We start from the raw sequence: 20,701 nt of genomic DNA, 5'->3' as shown, positions 1-20,701 counted from the left end.
GCTTCACATCCCTAGTAAACAACCTTAGGTTTTCTCTTCAAAATAACCATATTCATCTTGGCAAGCCAGCAATGCATGAAGAGATGGATGTCTAGAAAAACAGTGGCACGCTATTCGCAACAAGTGAGCAAAAAAGCTTACATACAAATTGCTTTGCATGAAAATAGTTGAACACTTTGCATTCTAGATTGAAACTAGCTCTAGCAAACCAGGGGCTATCATACTCCCATGAGACTAAAAACTAAGCATAAGTTTCCACCAAAAAGAAACAATTGCAGCAATAAATTTGCTTAATTGTCCTTGACAGGCGACAATTCAACATCAATTGCAAGGTCTCCAAAAACTTCGGATAATTTGTCGACTACAAATTGCAAGCTAATGTCGATTTCGCCAAAAGGATGCATAAGAACACAAGCCATTAATTGTTCCTATGTACACCCCTCCCTTGCTCTCAAAATTCCCTACTTGCAACACCATTGAATAGATCACTGCATTGCATACTTTTGCGTCCAGGCCTGTGCTGTCTGCTCATATTTGGCCCTTTGGTTCTTGTAAATGTTGGCTATTTCTGGGACAAGAGGATCATCAGGATTCGGATCCGTGAGCAATGAGCAAATAGATAACAAGACCTTGGAAATAGTCAATGCTGGGCTCCATTGTTCTTTCAGAATGTCGAGGCATATGTTCCCATTCGAGTTAATGTTGGGGTGATATACCTGCAAACGGAAGCAAGACCCATGTTACAATCTTGTACAGATATGCCTAAATCTTAGAGCAAGAAAAACCAACAGTAAGACAATACAATCTGTCGCATAGAAAGATAAGACCTGCTTCATATGATGCAGGTATAAGGCAGATTTGTCGGCCGTGTCGTTGTCCATAAGGAGAAGGCATCTTCACGTCGCCCAATTCAATCATGTGCTAGAATGAAGCCCTTCTTTTCAGGCTCAAACTATCCGTTACTCTTATGCAATTATATGAACCCCATGGCCATTTTGAGCGGTTCCATTATGCATCTAAACGGCAACAATGTGCCTTGAGAATGTTGTCTCAAATTGGGAGGCATGATGACACATGGATTACTATATTAAAGGCATCATTGGGGAAAAGCATAGAGCTTCATAGGGATACCCTGCAAAGGGGGGGTAGGAAAGCAAGCACAGGGTCCAAGAACACAGAGGGCAGGAGATAAGGCCTGCTTCAGATGATGCAGGCCTAAGGCAAATCTGTTGGGTATGGCTTTGTCCAGATGGAGAATGGCATCTTCATGCCACCGGCGCAATTCGGCCATGGGCGAGAATGAAGCCCTTCTTTCCAGGCACAAACTACAGGTTACATTTATGTAATTATATAAACCCCATGGCCATCATGAACCTATATGCATTCAAATGGCAACAATGTGCTCTGAAACTGCTGTGTGGCACGATGAAAGGCACGTTAGAGAAAAGAAAATTAAAGCTTCATAGGGATACCCTTCAAAAAGGGGGGGGGGGGGGGGAAGCAAGCAAGCAGAGGGTCCAAAAACACAGAGGACAGGAGAAACCCTAGAAAAGCAAGAAGAAAAAGCATGTGAGGGTAAAGGTACCTTGGTGTGGAAAGTGAGCTTGGGGGGCTTGAAGGGGTAGTCAGGGGGGAAGTGGATGTTGACGAAGAAGACGCCGCCGGCGAAGGGGGAGTCGGCGGGTCCCATGATGGTGGCCTGCCACCGGAAGAGGTCATCCCCGTTCCCCACGGGCCCAGCGCTGCACGACGCCGGCGGGTCGCGCTCCAGCTCCTGCAGCTCCTTCTGGATCCGCTTAGTTGCCATCGTTCCGAACAGCACAATCCAGCGCACGCGCGCGCGCGCGCGCGCACACGCACACACACACACACACACACACACACACACACAGGCCCGCACGCGCACACCTCTTAACGCAATTCACCGTGCACGCCGAAGCTTCGCTGGCTATGGCGCGCGCAAAACCTTCTAACTCCTCTCGTCGTCGTCGCTGTGAATCCTCGCTTTAATAATAACCCTTCGGCTCAAACGAAAGACTATAAGATTATTTAAGTGTATTTTTTTTCTCCCCAAAGTGTCCTATATAATTTACTTTTTAAAAATAACTTTTTTTAAAAAGAATTCACTAAAATAGCAGTAAACCCTTCTTTTTTAAAAATTCACTAAAATAGCCGGGTGGTTAAGGAGGCGACCTCTCTCCACGCAGACCTCGCCCACCCCTGGGCCCCTCACTCCACAAAAAAAGTGCAAAGAAAAATCTGTCTGTCTTTCTCCGAGGCCAAAAAAGGAAAAAAAAGAAGCCATTAAAAATCTAGTTTCATCGAGGGTCACTTCTCAATTGATGTCAAAGGGAGTGGCCATTTTCTTTCTTGCACACAAGAAATCCTCCATTTTGGAAGTAAAGAAGCAATGTTGCCATATAAACAATGATCAAGAGCGCAAATCCAACTCACTACGATTGTAGTTGTAGCAGGATTATGTGTGGTGTTGTTCCATATACAATGGAAATCAAACTAGTGTGAATGAGTGTCCGCACTTGCTCACAATAATGAGGAGGTACTATTACCGAGTTTACACAATAGAGTGAGGAACCATGATAAATAAAATCACATCTACGTCACAAAAGCAGGCAAGAAAGAGTTTTATAGTACTAAGAAACACAATGCCCAACGGTGTAATTCTAGGACCCTCTACCTTGAGCCAATGAGACATATTTATCCTCCTAGACCTCCAATTTCTCCTCCTGATTTTGCAATTCAATTAGCCCAATGTCTCACAAGAAAACAAAAGAGAAAGTGAGAAAAGCATGATGAGGATAGCAATGTCTTGTATTATAGCATCCTTGTATATGATTTCCACTAACCAATGCCTCAAAAGGAAAAACGATGGAGGAACTAAGAAAAGAAATGCCTTGTATATTATAACATCCTTGTATATGCTTTCCACTGTGCTTGAAATAAGCACGGAATGCTTTGTGGAGTTAGGCATTGTTGAGGGACTCTCAACTTTTGACATCACTTCAACTTGAAAGAAGCATGGAATGCTTTTAGAGTGCCCTAATAAGGGTAGTTTTAGCAATTATGCAAGGATTGTGGAGTTAGGCATTGTTGAGGGACTCTCAACTTTTGGCATCACTTCAAAGTTATCAACATGGGCACCCGAGGTTATCCACTTCTATCAATTTGCTAATCCTAGAAACCAAGGATCCAAAGTAAGAAGAAGTGGATTATTGTGGGTGACTAGAGCTCATGCTCTAAAACACAAGGATGAAGGCGTAAATTAAGTCCAAGCTTTGACTTTAAGAGGTAGAAAGTGAACAAAAAAAAGTAGACAAAAAGTGGCCAAAAGTGATCCAAAAAGGAGACAAAAAGTGGAAGAGGCATGCTAAGAAGATACTCAAAGTCCAAGTCAAAAAGGTAGAAAGAAATGAATAATCAAATGACTCCTTAGAAAGACAAAGCTCCAAATAAAACCATGGAGCTAATCCCAAGCTCGCCATAAAGAAGAAAAAATATCTAATGCAAGAGACAAAGCTCCAAATTAAGCCATGGAGCTAATCCCAAGCTAGCCATAAGAAGAAGAAATATCTCAATGCAAGAGACAATATTCTCAAGGAGTTGAAGTCCAAATCGTAAATGCAAGATCCACCTATGAAGCTAGGGAAGACTTAAGGAAGGGGGTGGCAAACATGGCCACCTCGCATGAAATTTTCATGCATGTAAAGGGCCACTCTCTCTTTGTAAAAACCCACACTCCATGGGGTGAGATAGATCAAGGGATCATCCCTTATTCATTCACCTATGAATATTCCATTGGGAGTGTTGTTCAGAAACACTCCAGACTTATGGTGGCAAGTGCTTAAACAATTGAAGGACAATGATGATTATTCCCATTGGGAGTGTTGTCAAAAAAGTCCAAACTTATGGGCAAGTGCGTGCTTAAAGACAATGATGAGTTCTTTATGGAGCAAGAAGTGGGAATAAAAAAATAATTTCAAAGAAATTAGTAGCATGTTAACCAACTTGTTTTACAAGTACATAAGTGTCTTGCCTAGGGTTTGTCACATCACTAGCCATGTGACTCATTTATTTAAGTTTTGTGAGAGCATAAATATGATGAGTTATACATACCTCTATGTTTGTATGATGAGTCATGCATACACAGAGGTAGTATGTACAAATCAATTTTTATACATACTACTCAAGAACTGAGCATATCTATGTAGCCACTAATTAAGCATACACATCATAAATCAGTCCAATGATTGGACTTTGTAACTCACAAAAAAAAATTCAAACACAATTGTCCAATGTGTGCCTACATATAAGAGTCCTTCATTCAGCACTTCACAATGGAAAAAAAACTCAAAGATGAAGGGCATGCATGAGCCTTTATACAAGATTCATTTCAAATCTAATATCTTCCACATATAATATCTAATATATTTTGTTTATGAGACAATACTTCTTCATTTTTGGAGGCGCACAGAGAGAGAGAGAGAGAGAGAGAGAGAGAGAGAGAGAGAGAGAGAGAGAGAGAGAGAGAGGAAGAAGAAGAAGAAGAAGAAGATAAAAGATTGTTTTAATACTAGCAAAGGATTGTAAGAAACAAAATCTAAAGGTTGATTTTTGATCATCTTTGTCTCCAACTAAATCCAAGTCGCTGAATCCAAGTTGCTGAATCCAAATAGACATGGATTTTTTGCTTTTGTATAAAACATGCCCAAGTGAAGAGTACCTTGGAGGTATTTATAGATTATCATGCTTCCTTGCCAATGAGAAGCTTTTGGGCATGCCATAAAGTTGCTTAAGAGTACAACAACATACACAATATCTCATCTATTAACCAAGCTTAATAGATGAGAGCACCAACTAGTTGTCCATATAAAGTAGCATTTGCATCTTCCTCATCCACTTGTTTTCCCAAGTGTATGACCAATTTAAAATGGAGTGCTAATGGGCTTACAACTCTGTATATTGAATTTCAACATACTTGCATTGTGACATAATGCCTAAACAAAAGTGTTGGAATCCCAAATCACTCATTTAATATGTTGTTTGCAAAATAACTATTGTTACCTAAGTATAATGTCATCAACATATAAAACAACAATCACTAGATATGTTCCTTCTCTCAAGACATAGTTGGCTCTAAGAGACTATTTATGAAAACCATAATTACAGAAATATGCCTTAGTGCTTGCTGAAGACCGGATTAATCTTTGTGTGGTCTTGCAAACTTTGGTCTCTAAACCAAGTTTAGACTTAATTGTTTAAACAATTAATGGAATGACTACAAGACCAATAGATATTGTGTGTGATCTTAAGATCAAGAGCTTTTCATTCATGTTTCATTATACATGCAATGAGTTTTTCATTCATGTTTCATTATACATGCATAGCAACGAGTTTCATTCATTCATGACCAACCTACACACTAGATTTTCAACTGCGCTTAGTGAACTTAAAAATCATGCATGTTTGTTGGTCATTGTTCCCCACTCCTTTGCATTGAAAGGTAAGCAAATTAAATATCTTGAATTAAAGTTGGCCACTTATGACCGGCCTACACCACCAGATTTTCAAATGTGCTCAACGTACTTGAAAATGTTGCAGGTTTGTTGGCCATTGTTCCCTGATCCTCTACATCGAAAGGTAAGCAAATTAAATATCTTGCAGGAAAATTGGCCACTTATGACTAGCCTATGCACCAAATTTTCAACTGCACTCATAGCGCACTTGAAAATGTTGCAAGTATGTTGGCCATTATTCCCCACTCGTCTGCATTGGTAGCTTAAACATTGGTTGAACACCAAAGATTAGCATAGTTTCAGGTAAACTAGAGACTCAAAGTTTGTATACAAAACTAACACAGTGATTAAACACCAAAAATTAATAGAGTTTAAGTTAGGTAAACTAGAGACTTAGAGTTTCTAGGATAGGGACTTACATGTATGTATAAAAGTTTGGTATTAGAGGACTTTGATAAGTCTAGAATGAGGACTATTATGCCAAGTAGCTCTTGTATAGAACTACATGAATATCAGTTATTCGTACTCATGAAAAAATATGCGTATTTAAGGCTAGCTGTCGGTATGTGTGTAGTAAATGTTAAGTGGTTGAGGTAAATGAATTTAATGTTAATCATGTCAGAGCTATTGCTGTATCATCACATGCTACGAGCGTGTTTAGTATGAGTAATGATTTTTTCAAGTGGCTCTTAGTGATGTTATTTTAGTAGCGCATTAAACTCTTGAGTTAACCAAGTAACTTTTCATTTCAGATATGCTCATGTTGTTTGTTTATGTCTTGTCTTGTGCTTTTCATTTGAAATATGCCCATATTGTTGTTTATGTCTTGTCTTGTGGTTAGCTTGCAAATGTCCACAAATTCTCAAAGTTGTCATTACTTGACTAGATCTTCTTGCTCTCTAGGAACTTGTTGATTCCAAGGTATTGATTGTCATTTGCCTACAAAACTAACGTTCTTAAAAAATGTAGGGAAAGAATGTTGAGCATGGCTCCTCTAGGGCATCTAGAGGATTATTCGAGGCAAAGGATGAAATTCAAAGCTCTGTAGATCCATTGCATCAAGATGTTCATGGTGCAGAGTTTGTGGGTGGGTCTGGTGACTTTAAGCGGGGCATTCCTCCCCTAAACCAAGCAGAAAATGAAGAGTTTCAGGTGGCATTCACTGGTGAGTTGGAAGAAGGGAATAAAGAAGTTGAGAATAATGGTGATAGGGATAAAGGTGAAGGTAGGGTTGATGAAGATGGGGAGGAAAAGGACAAGGAGGAGGAGGAAAGCCCACAAAACCATAGTGTGGCATTATCCAATGCCCCTGGAGAGACAGAGGGTGGAGATACACTGACATTTGAAATAGTAGTAGGAAATAAAAATAAGAAAGAGGAGGTGTTTGGAAAAATCTTAAAGACCTCAACACTGAATGCATTTATCAACTGTATTACGATCAAATTTAGCTACCCACCTCCAAGGATTCCCTTATGCAAGCTTGTTCCCACCAAAGCTATCCGAAGGTTGAGCCTAAACACTGAAAAGACCCTTACTAGATCATTTAAGAAGATGGGTGGTTACGTTGAAAGAAAAGGAGGATTTATAGGTCAATCATAGATTTGGAGGGGGAGGATACTCCACTCCCTAAGGAGAGGTAAGTTCTTGGAGTGAGACATGGAGAAGGGTAAATGGCAAATTTGAGAAGTCATTGGAGACATTGCCCAAGTGGGTCCCCTACCTTCAAGGAAAGATGCTGCATATTCTCAATGGGAACAGTCGATACAAGGCTTGGATGGACTACATTGCCGAAGGTGAGTTCTACTTAACCTTAAACAACAATCTTGTGCTTGTAATAGGGTACTTACTTTTTGGTGCTTTTACCGCAAAATTCCGAACAGCACAATCCAGCGCACGCGCGCGCGCACACACACACACACACAGGCCCGCACGCGCACACCTCTTAACGCAATTCACCGTGCACGCCGAAGCTTCGCTGGCTATGGCGCGCGCAAAACCTTCTAACTCCTCTCGTCGTCGTCGCTGTGAATCCTCGCTTTAATAATAACCCTTCGGCTCAAACGAAAGACTATAAGATTATTTAAGTGTATTTTTTTTCTCCCCAAAGTGTCCTATATAATTTACTTTTTAAAAATAACTTTTTTTTAAAAAGAATTCACTAAAATAGCAGTAAACCCTTCTTTTTAAAAAATTCACTAAAATAGCCGGGTGGTTGAGGAGGCGACCTCTCTCCACGCAGACCTCGCCCATCTGTCTGTCTTTCTCCGAGGCCAAAAAAGGAAAAAAAAGAAGCCATTAAAAATCTAGTTTCATCAAGGGTCACTTCTCAATTGATGTCAAAGGGAGTGGCCATTTTCTTTCTTGCACACAAGAAATCCTCCATTTTGGAAGTAAAGAAGCAATGTTGCCATATAAACAATGATCAAGAGCGCAAAACCAACTCACTATACGATTGTAGTTGTAGCAGGATTATGTGTGGTGTTGTTCCATATACAATGGAAATCAAACTAGTGTGAATGAGTGTCCGCACTTGCTCACAATAATGAGGAGGTACTATTACCGAATTTACACAATAGAGTGAGGAACCATGATAAATAAAATCACATCTACGTCACAAGGAGGCAAGAAAGAGTTCTATAGTACTAAGAAACACAATGCCCAACGGTGTAATTCTAGGACCCTCTACCTTGAGCCAATGAGACATATGTATCCTCCTAGACCTCCAATTTCTCCTCCTGATTTTGCAATTTAATTAGCCCAATGTCTCACAAGAAAACAAAAGAGAAAGTGAGAAAAGCATGATGAGGATAGCAATGTCTTGTATTATAGCATCCTTGTATATGATTTCCACTAACCAATGCCTCAAAAGGAAAAACGATGGAGGAACTAAGAAAAGCAATGCCTTGTATATTATAGCATCCTTGTATATGCTTTCCACTGTGCTTGAAATAAGCACGGAATGCTTTGTGGAGTTAGGCATTGTTGAGGGACTCTCAACTTTTGACATCACTTCAACTTGAAAGAAGCATGGAATGCTTTTAGAGTGCCCTAATAAGGCTAGTTTTAGCAATTATGCAAGGATTGTGGAGTAAGGCATTGTTGAGGGACTCTCAACTTTTGGCGCATCACTTCAAAGTTATCAACATGGGCACCCGAGGTTATCCACTTCTATCAATTTGCTAATCCTAGAAACCAAGGATCCAAAGTAAGAAGAAGTGGATTGTTGTGGGTGACTAGAGCTCATGCTCTAAAACACAAGGATGAAGGCGTAAATTAAGTCCAAGCTTTGACTATAAGAGGTAGAAAGTGAACAAAAAAAAAAAAGTAGACAAAAAGTGGCCAAAAGTGATCCAAAAAGGAGACAAAAAGTGGAAGAGGCATGCTAAGAAGATACTCAAAGTCCAAGCCAAAAAGGTAGAAAGAAATGAATAATCAAATGACTCCTTAGAAAGACAAAGCTCCAAATAAAACCATGGAGCTAATCCCAAGCTCGCCATAAAGAAGAAAAAATATCTCAATACAAGAGACAAAGCTCCAAATCAAGCCATGGAGCTAATCCCAAGCTAGCCATAAGAAGAAGAAATATCTCAATGTAAGAGACAATATTCTCAAGGAGTTGAAGTCCAAATCATAAATGCAAGATCCACCTATGAAGCTAGGGAAGACTTAAGGAAGGGGGTGGCAAACATGGCCACCTCGCATGAAATTTTCATGCATGTAAAGGGCCACTCTCTCTTTGTAAAAACCCACACTCCATGGGGTGAGATAGATCAAGGGATCATCCCTTATTCATTCACCTATGAATATTCCATTGGCAGTGTTGTTCAGAAACACTCTAGACTTATGGCAAGTGCTTAAACAATTGAAGGGACAATGATGATTATTCCCATTGGGAGTGTTGTCAAAAAAGTCCAGACTTATGGGCAAGTGCGTGCTTAAAGACAATGATGAGTTCTTTATGGAGCAAGAAGTGGGAAACAAAAAATAATTTCAAAGAAAATTTTACGCATTTAGTAGCATGTTAACCAACTTGTTTTTCAAGTACATAAGTTTCTTGCCTAGGGTTTGTCACATCACTAGCCATGTGACTCATTTATTTAAGTTTTGTGAGAGCATAAATATGATGAGTCATACATACCTCTATGTTTGTATGATGAGTCATGCATACACAGAGGTAGTATGTACAAATCAATTTTTATACATACTACTCAAGAACTGAGCATATGTATGTAGCCACTAATTAAGCATACACATCATAAATGAGTCCAATGATTGGACTCTGTAACTCACAAAAAAAAAAATCAAACACAATTGTCCAATGTGTGCCTACATATAAGAGTCCTTCATTTAGCACTTCACAATGGAAAAAAAAACTCAAAGATGAAGGGCATGCATGAGCCTTTATACAAGATTCATTTCAAATCTAATATCTTCCACATATAATATCTAATATATTTTGTTTATGAGACAATACTTCTTCATTTTTTGAGGCAGAGAGAGAGAGAGAGAGAGAGAGAGAGAGAGAGAAGAAGAAGAAGAGAAAAGGTTGTTTTAATACTAGCAAAGGATTGTAAGAAACAAAATCTAAATGTTGATTTTTGATCGTCTTTGTCTCCAACTAAATCCAAGTCACTGAATCCAAATAGACATGGATTTTTTGCTTTTGTATAAAACATGTCCAAGTGAAGAGTACCTTGGAGGTATTTATAGATTATCATGCTTCCTTGCCAATGAGAAGCTTTTGGGCATGCCATAAAGTTGCTTAAGAGTACAACAACATACACAATATCTCATCTATTAACCAAGCTTAATAGATGAGAGCACCAACTAGTTGTCCATATAAAGTAGCATTTGCATCTTCCTCACTTGTTTTCCCAAGTGTATGACCAATTTAAAATGGAGTGCTAATGGACTTACAACTCTGTATATTGAATTTCATTGTGACATAATGCCTAAACAAAAGTGTTGGAATCCCAAATCACTCATTTAATATGTTGTTTGCAAAATAACTATTGTTACCTAAGTATAATGTCATCAACATATAAAACAACGATCACTAGATATGTTCCTTCTCTCAAGACATAGTTGGCTCTAAGAGACTATTTACGAAAACCATAATTACAGAAATATGCCTTAGTGCTTGCTGAAGACCATATTAATCTTTGTGTGGGCTTGCAAACTTTGGTCTCTAAACCAAGTTTAGACTTAATTGTTTAAACAATTAATGGAATGACTACAAGACCAATAGATATTGTGTGTGATCTTAAGATCAAGAGCTTTTCATTCATGTTTCATTATACATGCATAGCAATGAGTTTCATTCATTCATGACCAGCCTACACACTAGATTTTCAATTGCACTTAGTGAACTTAAAAATCATGCATGTTTGTTGGTCATTGTTCCCCACTCCTTTGCATTGAAAGGTAAGCAAATTAAATATCTTGCATGAAAGTTGGCCACTTATGACCGGCCTACACCACCAGATTTTCAACTGTGCTCAACGTACTTGAAAATGTTGCAGGTTTGTTGGCCATTGTTCCCTAATCCTCTACATCGAAAGGTAAGCAAATTAAATATCTTGCAAGAAAATTGGCCACTTATGACTAGCCTATGCACCAAATTTTCAATTGCGCTCACAGCGCACTTGAAAATGTTGCAAGTATGTTGGCCATTATTCCCCACTCGTCTACATCGAAAGGTAAGCAAATTAAATATCTTGCAGGAAAATTGGCCACTTATGACTAGCCTATGCACCAAATTTTCAATTGCGCTCACAGCGCACTTGAAAATGTTGCAAGTATGTTGGCCATTATTCCCCACTCGTCTGCATTGGTAGCTTAAACATTGGTTGCATAGTTTAAGGTAAACTAGGACTCAAAGTTTGTATACAAAACTAACACAGTGATTAACACCAAAAATTAACAGAGTTTAAGTTAGGTAAACTAGAGACTTAGAGTTTGTAGGATAGGGACTTACATGTATGTATAAAAGTTTGGTATCGGAGGACTCTGATAAGTCTAGAATGAGGACTATTATGCCCAGTAGCTCTTGTATAGAACTACATGAATATCAGTTATTCGTACTCATGAAAAAATATGTGTATTTAAGGCTAGCTATCGGTATGTGTGTAGTAAATGTTAAGTGGTTGAGGTAAATGAATTTAATGTTAATCATGTCAGAGCTATTGCTGTATCATCACATGCTACGAGCGTGTTTAGTATGAGTAATGATTTTTTCAAGTGGCTCTTAGTGATGTTATTTTAGTAGCGCATTAAACTCTTGAGTTAACCAAGTAACTTTTCATTTCAAATATGCTCATGTTGTTTGTTTATGTCTTGTCTTGTGCTTTTCATTTGAAATATGCCCATGTTGTTGTTTATGTCTTGTCTTGTGGTTAGCTTGCAAATGTCTACAAATTCTCAAAGTTGTCACTCATTACTTGACTAGATCTTCTTGCTCTCTAGGAACTTGTTGATTCCAAGGTATTGATTGTCATTTGCCTACAAAACTAAGCGTTCTTAAAAAATGTAGGGAAAGAATGTTGAGCATTGCCCCTCTAGGGCATCTAGAGGATTATTCGAAGCAAAGGACAAAATTCAAAGCTCTGTAGATCCATTAGATCAAGATGTTCATGGTGCAGAGTTTGTGGGTGGGTCTGGTGACTTTAAGCGGGGCATTCCTCCCCTAAACCAAGCAGAAAATGAAGAGTTTCAGGTGGCATTCACTGGTGAGTTGGAAGAAGGGAATAAAGAAGTTGAGAATAATGGTGATAGGGATAAAGGTGAAGGTAGGGTTGATGAAGATGGGGAGGAAAAGGACAAGGAGGAGGAGGAAAGCCCACAAAACCATAGTGTGGCATTATCCAATGTCCTTGGAGAGACAGAGGGTGGCGATACACTGACATTTGAAATAGTAGTAGGAAATAAAAATAAGAAAGAGGAGGTGTTTGGAAAAATCTTAAAGACCTCAACACTGAATGCGTTTATCAACCGTATTACGATCAAACCCACCTCCAAGGATTCCCTTATGCAAGCTTGTTCCCACCAAAGCTATCCGAAGGTTGAGCCTAAACACTGAGAAGACCCTTACCAGATCATTTAAGAAGATGGGTGGTTACGTTGAAAGAAAAGGAGGATTTATAGGTCAATCATAGATTTGGAGGGGGAGGATACTCCACTCCCTAAGGAGAGGATAAATTCTTGGAGTGAGACATGGAGAAGGGTAAATGGCAAATTTGAGAAGTCATTGGAGACATTGCCCAAGTGGGTCCCCTACCTTCAAGGAAAGATGCCGCATATTCTCAATGGGAACAATCGATACAAGGCTTGGATGGCTTGGATGGACTACATTGCCGAAGGTGAGTTCTACTTAGCCTTAAACAACAATCTTGTGCTTGTAATAGGGTACTTACTTTTTGGTGCTTTTACTGCAGAATTCCCTACTGACTTAACAAAGCATTACTTAGTGTTTTGTGAGTTCCTGAAATTTGACAAGACTAATGTTGGGGAGATTATGTTCTCCTTGGCCAAATTAAACAAGTAATGTCATATTCACTTCTTCACTTCCTCTTTTCCAATTGCTTCACTATCATTTGTTCATTCAACAAATTGTTTTTTCTAGATTATGCCTTCAAGCCAACCACTTTTTGGACACACTAATTTCAACTCAGAAGAATAGGTGAGTCGGATAAGACCATGCTTCTTGTTGAACTTGATGTTGAGGATAAAGCAAGGTTGGAGAAGGAGATACAGAAGTGCTCCACTCGTGGAAAAAGAGATGGTTTAGCGTGCTAATGAATATATTAGCATGGCTTCTTTTCAAGGTATGCTTTGCCTCCACTACATTGTTTCATTGTTGGGACTGTCAAGTCAATCTTGGAGTACACTCTATCTATGTGTTGTATGCATGGTGAGATGGAAAAAACAATTGAGGAAAAGTCACAGGGTTTGCTGGATCCTGGTAGGAAAAGAGTCATAAAAGAAGTAGAGGGCAGATTTAGAACTAGAGTTGGGAAGTATGCTAGGATTGTAGACCCTACCAATGCGAAGTGCTTTTGGCATGCAGTACTCTCGCTACCATGGCATGCATCGGGAAATCACATAGCCACGGAGGAGAAACTAAACATGATAGGTACCACTTATGTGTGGGATGAGGATAAGGCATTCTTGGTTCAAATGCTTGACAATTCTCAGTCGGGCATTTGAGAATTGGAGTACTCACCAAATGACAAAGCTAAAGTGAGGGATTGTCTCCATATGTTTGTGTTATGGTTGTATATAAATGAGCTTGGTATCTCTATTTTGGAGGAGATTAAGAATGCCGATATGGTAGCATTGCCACTTCTAAATGCTTTCTCTATAGCTATGCCATGCTATGTCGGCGCAAGTACTTTAAGCCTTTAGAGTCCATCACAGAGATATAAAGCAATGACATAGAGTCACAGAAAGGACTTCGAAATGCCTCGCATTTAGTTCTTTTTAGGTAATTTGTGTGCTTTTGGCATGTGGTTGCTACCTCCATGCTTGACTAATGGTTTCTACATTCTAAATGGATCATTCTGTATAGGTGGCTACAAAAGGAGGTGGATAACAGCGTATTATAGGGCATGCCACCGTTGGTAGACATTTGGTCATGCATAGATACACCTCGTTAGGGAGAGTACACATTATTTCAACGAGGTGTCTAGGTGGTTTTGTTGCTATTTGTTTGAATAATATCAAGTTTATTGTCTGTTGGCAGCCTCTTTTGATTGTAGAGAAGACAAAGTGCTCGTGGTGGCTAGACATGGAGAGGTTTACTGTGCTTGAGGACGAGGTTCAGTTGTATCGGTACCATATAATAGCACTGGCTCAGATGAGCCAACATGAGGGCTCTAATGAGGTGTATTTGGTTACCTACTTAATCAACACCTTTGTAATAATGCTCGAGGTTTCAGTGTTCACACTTTTTGTTGCAACATGTCAGAAGCATTGCATGATGAATGCTATGTGGTTTTTCCAAAGCATGACAATTACATTCCCTACGTCATCTCTTGCCATGTCAGCGGAGGCCTCTGGATTGCAATCCATGATGTAGATTCCCCCTTGTGAACTTGGGAAGCGATATCATAGCTCGAGCATTAGAAGAAAATAGAAGACAAGGTGAGCAAAGTGGCGGCCAAGGTGAAGGTGTGGTAGAGAGGCTGATCTGGTTGCAAGCACAACTAAAAGGTCAGAGAAATTATGCCTCTTCTCTTTGCAGTGTCCAATTGTAGTCTTGTCTCTTGAATATACTATGTGTTTGGGTACAAATTTCAGGAACAATATATGTATTCAACATCACCATCCAGGGCCTATCCATAGAATGCAAGAACATAGAGGGGGCTTCCATTGTCTTTCATAATGTTTTGGAAGCTATGAATGTGATTTGCAATCTAGGTAAATTCCATGGGGAGATGAGTGACTGCTACATGGAAGTGATATTTGCAAACGTCCCCTCCAAACTCATTGTAGAGGGGTGTCCAGGAAGTAAGGTGCCACCTTGGAATGTCATAGGTGACAAGCTTTATGAGTCCATGTTTGAGTTTGTGGACTTTTGTCTTAGTGATCAAGGTTGCATCATGTGTTTGTATACAATGGAAGGAGGAGTGAAGATAGAGCATTTGGCAAAGGTTGCAAGGTTTGTGGTCTTCCACAAACAACAGGTAGTCAAATGCACACCACCCGTGGTGGGGAAGACGATGGGACAAGTTGTTACACAGGCAAGTTACAGATTGAACCTTTTTTGTGGAGAATTCATTGTAAGCAAAAGAAACTAATAGTAAGTCCATTGTGCAATATGCAGGTCGCATGTCTGATTCTATCCTCCTTTGTGCGCTCTGCCATAGCGAGAAGTTCATTTAAGATCTATGGAGAGCAAGTGGAGGAGATGAATCTTGGCACTGATCTTGATGTTGGACATGACCTCATTCTTGATATGTAAGTGTTCTTCTCTTTGTCAGATGTTCTATAAACTCATCATTTAACACATGACGATGTGATTAATGGGCTGAGTTTTGCTCGAGGATGTGGTGAAAAGAACGGGTAGGGCATGGAGAGGCAGTTGCCAAAGAGGTCAGAGGTTCTGCAAGTATATAGTGTCACTCTTCACCAATCCGGGAGATATTATTATAGACTTCTTTGCGGGCACGAGGATGCTTGGGCATACTGCAGTATTCATGGAGTGCAATGTCTTAATTTTTAAGAAAGACCATCACATATATGGCCATCTGTTGGAGCCATATGCGACAAAGGTAAGTGTCTTGAATATAGAGGATTTGCATATACACCTTTACTAGTCACCAAATCTTTTCTTACAACATAAAATCTCTATGTTTTCCAACTACTAGGAGAGTGAAGACATACGTCGGGTATATGCAGCATTATAGCCATGATTGCATCTTTTGGTAGACTGTATGGATTTTTGAGGACGCCCCCTCTTCATTATCCATGGTTTTGATCACTTGTAATTTTGTGCATTGGATAGTGTTTTCTTTGTCTTGGTCCACATATGTAGACATGGATGTGGAATGTTTTGGGATAACTATCTAACTTGGAGCATCTCTTGACATTGTCTTTTTTTAGAAGTTAAATTGCACTTTGTGACACTTAATATTTTGTGTGTGGTTTGCTTTAAGAAACTTGATATTTCATTTGGGGAGTTACCTTTAAGACCGTAGAAACCCCAATTCATGTTTGGGTGTTGCACGCCCCACAAGGATCATCGTTTAGGCTCAAAACTGGTCAGCACATGTGTTATGATGGTGCCCATGGGTCTATTTGTTGTTCTGGGTGTTATGATGGTGCCCATGGGTCTATGTGTTGTTATGGGTGTTTTGATGAGGCATATACGCTCAGCCGGACAAATTGCATCATTTCGTCGTTGCTAACAAATAGTTGTGGGATAGTAACTTTTTGCCATTTTGGATGGAGCATATCTTGCAAACCAAGTGATAGAACAAAAAGCAAAGTTGTAGACAATTTATAGGTTTATCTCTCTCTAGTTATGTGAAAAAACTAGTTCCACACTAGTTTTTAGATATTTGTTGTCCAAAACCCCATGGTCACTTTTGTGACATTGTTGAAATGGCTTGTACATGTCTTGATTGATTGCTAGATGTCTACAAAAGTTAAGTAGGTGCATTTTGGGTGCATGGCAGCATGTGAGGTAGCTTGGATATATAAGGTACTTGGAGATTTGGGGTTGCATGTGGATAGGTATCATCTACTACGATAACCTTAGTAGCATACAGTTGGCCCGGGAATCCAGTGTTTCATGCACAACCGAACACATAGAGGTCCATTATCACTTCATTAGAGAGAAGGTCTTGGCAAGAGATGTTGATCTTATGTACGTCAACATAGAGGAGCAGGTAGCTGACATTTTTACCAAGGCCTTGGAAGTAGAGAAGCTTCACAGATTTTGCACTATGCTTGGAGACTTGGAGATGGAGTTGAGCTTGAGGGGAAGTGTTGAGATGTCAAGTGAAACTCATAACATGCCTGTGTGACCGTTCCACCTTTATACCACTAGTGTGTTTGGTAGCTGACATGACGGATCTTCACTAGTGATTCTATAGTTGGACTACACCTACCTAGTCCAATCGAGTTATGGCATACTTATCTTGCTAGCTCACCTACCTAGCATGTTCACATTATGGACCGCTTGTATATAGTAATCTAGTACTTATGTTGGTTTTCACATATGCTTTGTAGACCTCTTTTGAGAGCAACAACAAGAAGAAGATTTTAGCCTTCCATCTTTGTGTGTGTGTGCTTGGAAGAGCTCAAGCTCTCTCTTCTCCCCCAATCTTTTCATTATGTATCCAAGTTCTTTACGTATCTAGGTTCATGCCTCTAGGCTCATGTATCCAAGTTCATGATGCCCCTCTAAACTCATGCCTACAACTCACGCCCTTTTTTATATGAACTCGGCTCACATACTTCCCTTGTAGGAATGGAGCCTATATGAAAATCTAGGAACTGGGCGTGTGCAATTATTGTACAATTATTGGGTAATAAGTATACTCAATTGCCTAATAATTTCAAAGGACAAGAATTTTCTTTGGAATTTATATGATATGAAAATATTCTAAAGACATGGGTAGGTGTGTCCTAATTGGTCTGTACTATATTAGGTATACCTACCTCTAGACTTACATCTCTAGGCTCACGTTAGTAGTAGGTTCACGTGTCCAAGCTCACAACTCACATGTCCAAACTCATGGCTCGTGTTCAAGCTCATGGCTCATGGCTCCAAGCTCACATGTGTAGGCTTATGCATCCAAGCTCACGTCTTTTTACATGGGACTATGGGCTCACATCCCCTACTCACGAGATGAGAGCTGGTTTGGCCTGGTTTTTGCGATTTTTTAAACTTGATGAGGGGTGATTAAGGATCATAATCCTAATTAATAGTTATTATATAGCTAATTAAGTATTTTTGATAGATTTGCATGCTCTTATCTACCAATTCCAACAATGCATAAACAAATTATGAAAAAATATAAAATGCATGAATAAAAATTGACAATCCCACTCTAATTCAACCTAATGGAGCTCAATGCTCATGTTTTTGGAGTAGATTTAACTTCTAGTCAAAATTGCTAAGCTAATCCAATGCAATCTATCCCTCTTTTGGGCTCAGATTTCATGCAAATCACCAAAGAACCAGGGTTTTGCCCTACCACTAGAATGCCATAATGCAAAATAAACTTTAAATCAAAATCAACACAAACAAACACATCTAATGTCTCAAAATCGTATGTTTTTTAGAGTGTGACCTCCTAATCAACATCAAACAATATTAAGTGATCCCAATAGTTTGGAATGAACAAAAAAATAGAGCTAAGTCCTAGGCTAGTCCCCAATAGTGGCGCCAAATATGTTCAAGTTAAGAGTTTACCTTAGCCTTGTCAAAGCATGTGTTGTCGGGTCTTGCCTTTAAGCCACAAACGCAACTTCCCATCATGGGTTTGCTAGCTCATCCATCACAACCTCTTAACCTCTTTTTGTACATTATAGCCTAGCACTACATACCCTCTCCACATATAGGAAGCCCTTCGCTCCGCTTGCCAGTGTGATCACTCTAGATTATGGGGAACAGTTTGTTGATCCAGATCTATTCACTCAATTTTTTATGCGAAATTCAACACAAACCCGAAGACCATAGCAAGTGCATTAGATGAGATGAATAACTTCCTTTTTTCTCAAGGTGATCGGATAATTGAAAGGTGATCGCTTCGCTCATGGTGTTGCACATGCACATGTACATGTACGTGTATATCTATTGGTGCACATATTCTATGTTTTCTGCCATAGGATATTAGGGTGACATTTTAGCTTATTATGTATATCTTTAAGGGCTCACCTATGCTCGCCACGTGGCACTTGTGTATGTGGGATGGCCTTACTTTTTGTTATATATAGAGATCATGGGTAAGGGAGATCTCACTTCCCCTCTAGGCAAAGTTGTGGAGTCCATCTAATGCTCTTTCCATTTGAGTAGTTTAAGTCTTATTCTCCCCCCCCCTATCATCTTAGAGAGTGAGGTATCTTCTTTTAAGGTTTTATTAGGGTTGAGTTGAGTCTTCTCCTTGATCTTGAGGGAACTAAGGATGTGTTTTTTTGGGCATGGCTTGCTTACACATAAGCTCCCCATGTGTGAGAGGCTTGTGGTTAATCCCTTGTGCTAGTGCGCCATTATCTTGCGAGGCCTTGCTTTTCGCTTAGGTGGTGTGAGCCTTGAGGATGTGGGTGGCATTGATTGAGTAGAGGATCTCTCTCTCTCTCTCTCTCTCTCTCTCTCTCTCTCTCTGAGCCTTGAGGATGTGGGTGGCATTGATTGAGTAGAGGATCTCTCTCTCTCTCTCTCTCTCTCTCTCTCTCTCTCTCTGTGTGTGTGTGTGTGTGTGTGTGTGTGTGTGTGTGTGTGTGTGTGTGTACCACACACACACATGAAAAAAACACAAATGTAATAGTGTGAGATACTTAATAGCCTCTAATTAATTCTAATTCATATGATGAAATTTACTTAGATTGAAAAAAACATTCAACTCTATAACTCTAAAATGATGACACCCTAACCCTAAAATGTTTTCTTCAATTACATTCAACAATATCACTCCAAACTGATGGCAATCTAACCCTAAAATGGTATATCTTGTGGATAGGTTTGAGGCATACATTATAGATAGTATTGGATAAACATATTCTCATTTTAGCATAATCCATCACCCTCAAGACATATTCTCATTTTAGCATTATCCATCACCCTCAAGTATACAAACACATGTGCTTGTATGCTAAATAAGGCTTGTTGCTTTCAACTCTTTTTTATGATTTTAGACAATTAAAAGTTGGGTGGCTTTTAACATGAACTTTATTATTCCCAAATTCTTAATTTTTGTAAGTCTCAACATAGAAAATCTCATGGAGTCCATGCTCAATCAACTTTTCTTATATAACTACCACATTTTCTTCTAGTTCTCTTTGAATTCTTTTTGAAATGTTTGGTGGGTACCACACATGCCTATCATCTTGTATATTATTGCTATTATTTGGAGCTAGAATGTCTATTGGGGTGTGTTGTATTTTGTCGTTAACCTGGGATTTTTCCATTAACTTGGGGTTGTTTTATTATACCTATTATTTTTGTTTACAAGTTGAGACCTGGTTTGAGTAATGCATCCATTTATTCTTCAAAAATATTGGTGCCCTCTCCTACAAGACATAGCGATGAAACATTATGTGGAGGATGGTTGATGTTTCTATTTTCATTACATGAGTATCATAAAACCATATCACTTGTGGTGTTTGCCTTGCACCATGATGTTTAAGGGTTTGCCCCATTGAAATAGGCAAAAACACTCACAAATCATTCATATTTTTCCTATCATTATACACATCATCTACCATGAAACCATAGAAGTCTTCCTCCTTTTCATAGCCAAGTGACTCCACCACATCATTAAGATAGTTTTAAAAAGGATTTGTGAAGTCTTGCCCTCTTCTTTTGTCTCGCATGTCACAATCATAGCTCTTTTACAATTTATAAGAAGGCATGGTAAAAATTCAATTTAATATTCTCAAAAAAAGGAATCAATCATGAAGAGAGGGTGAGTAAGAAACAAAACTTGAATTGTAAATATGCT

General features: G+C 39.2%; 1 protein-coding gene across 1 annotated transcript; it reads right to left on the bottom strand.

Moving 5' to 3' along the window:
• Positions 1–308: 308 nt before the first annotated feature.
• Positions 309–2,017, bottom strand: LOC147633777 (ubiquitin-conjugating enzyme E2 30-like). Its single transcript, XM_086804801.1, has 2 exons — positions 1,586–2,017; positions 309–716 (listed from the first exon to the last, which is right to left on the bottom strand). Exons 1-2 carry the CDS (start codon positions 1,805–1,807, stop codon positions 486–488), a joined length of 453 nt encoding a protein of 150 aa, XP_086660927.1. The 5' UTR covers positions 1,808–2,017; the 3' UTR covers positions 309–485.
• Between the last annotated feature and the right edge of the window lie 18,684 nt (positions 2,018–20,701).

This window comes from Cibotium barometz, chromosome 11 (assembly GCF_041138505.1).
Source record: "Cibotium barometz isolate CiBa-2024 chromosome 11, ASM4113850v1, whole genome shotgun sequence".
NCBI lineage: Eukaryota > Viridiplantae > Streptophyta > Polypodiopsida > Cyatheales > Cibotiaceae > Cibotium > Cibotium barometz.
This window is presented reverse-complemented; position numbering and strand designations above follow the sequence as displayed.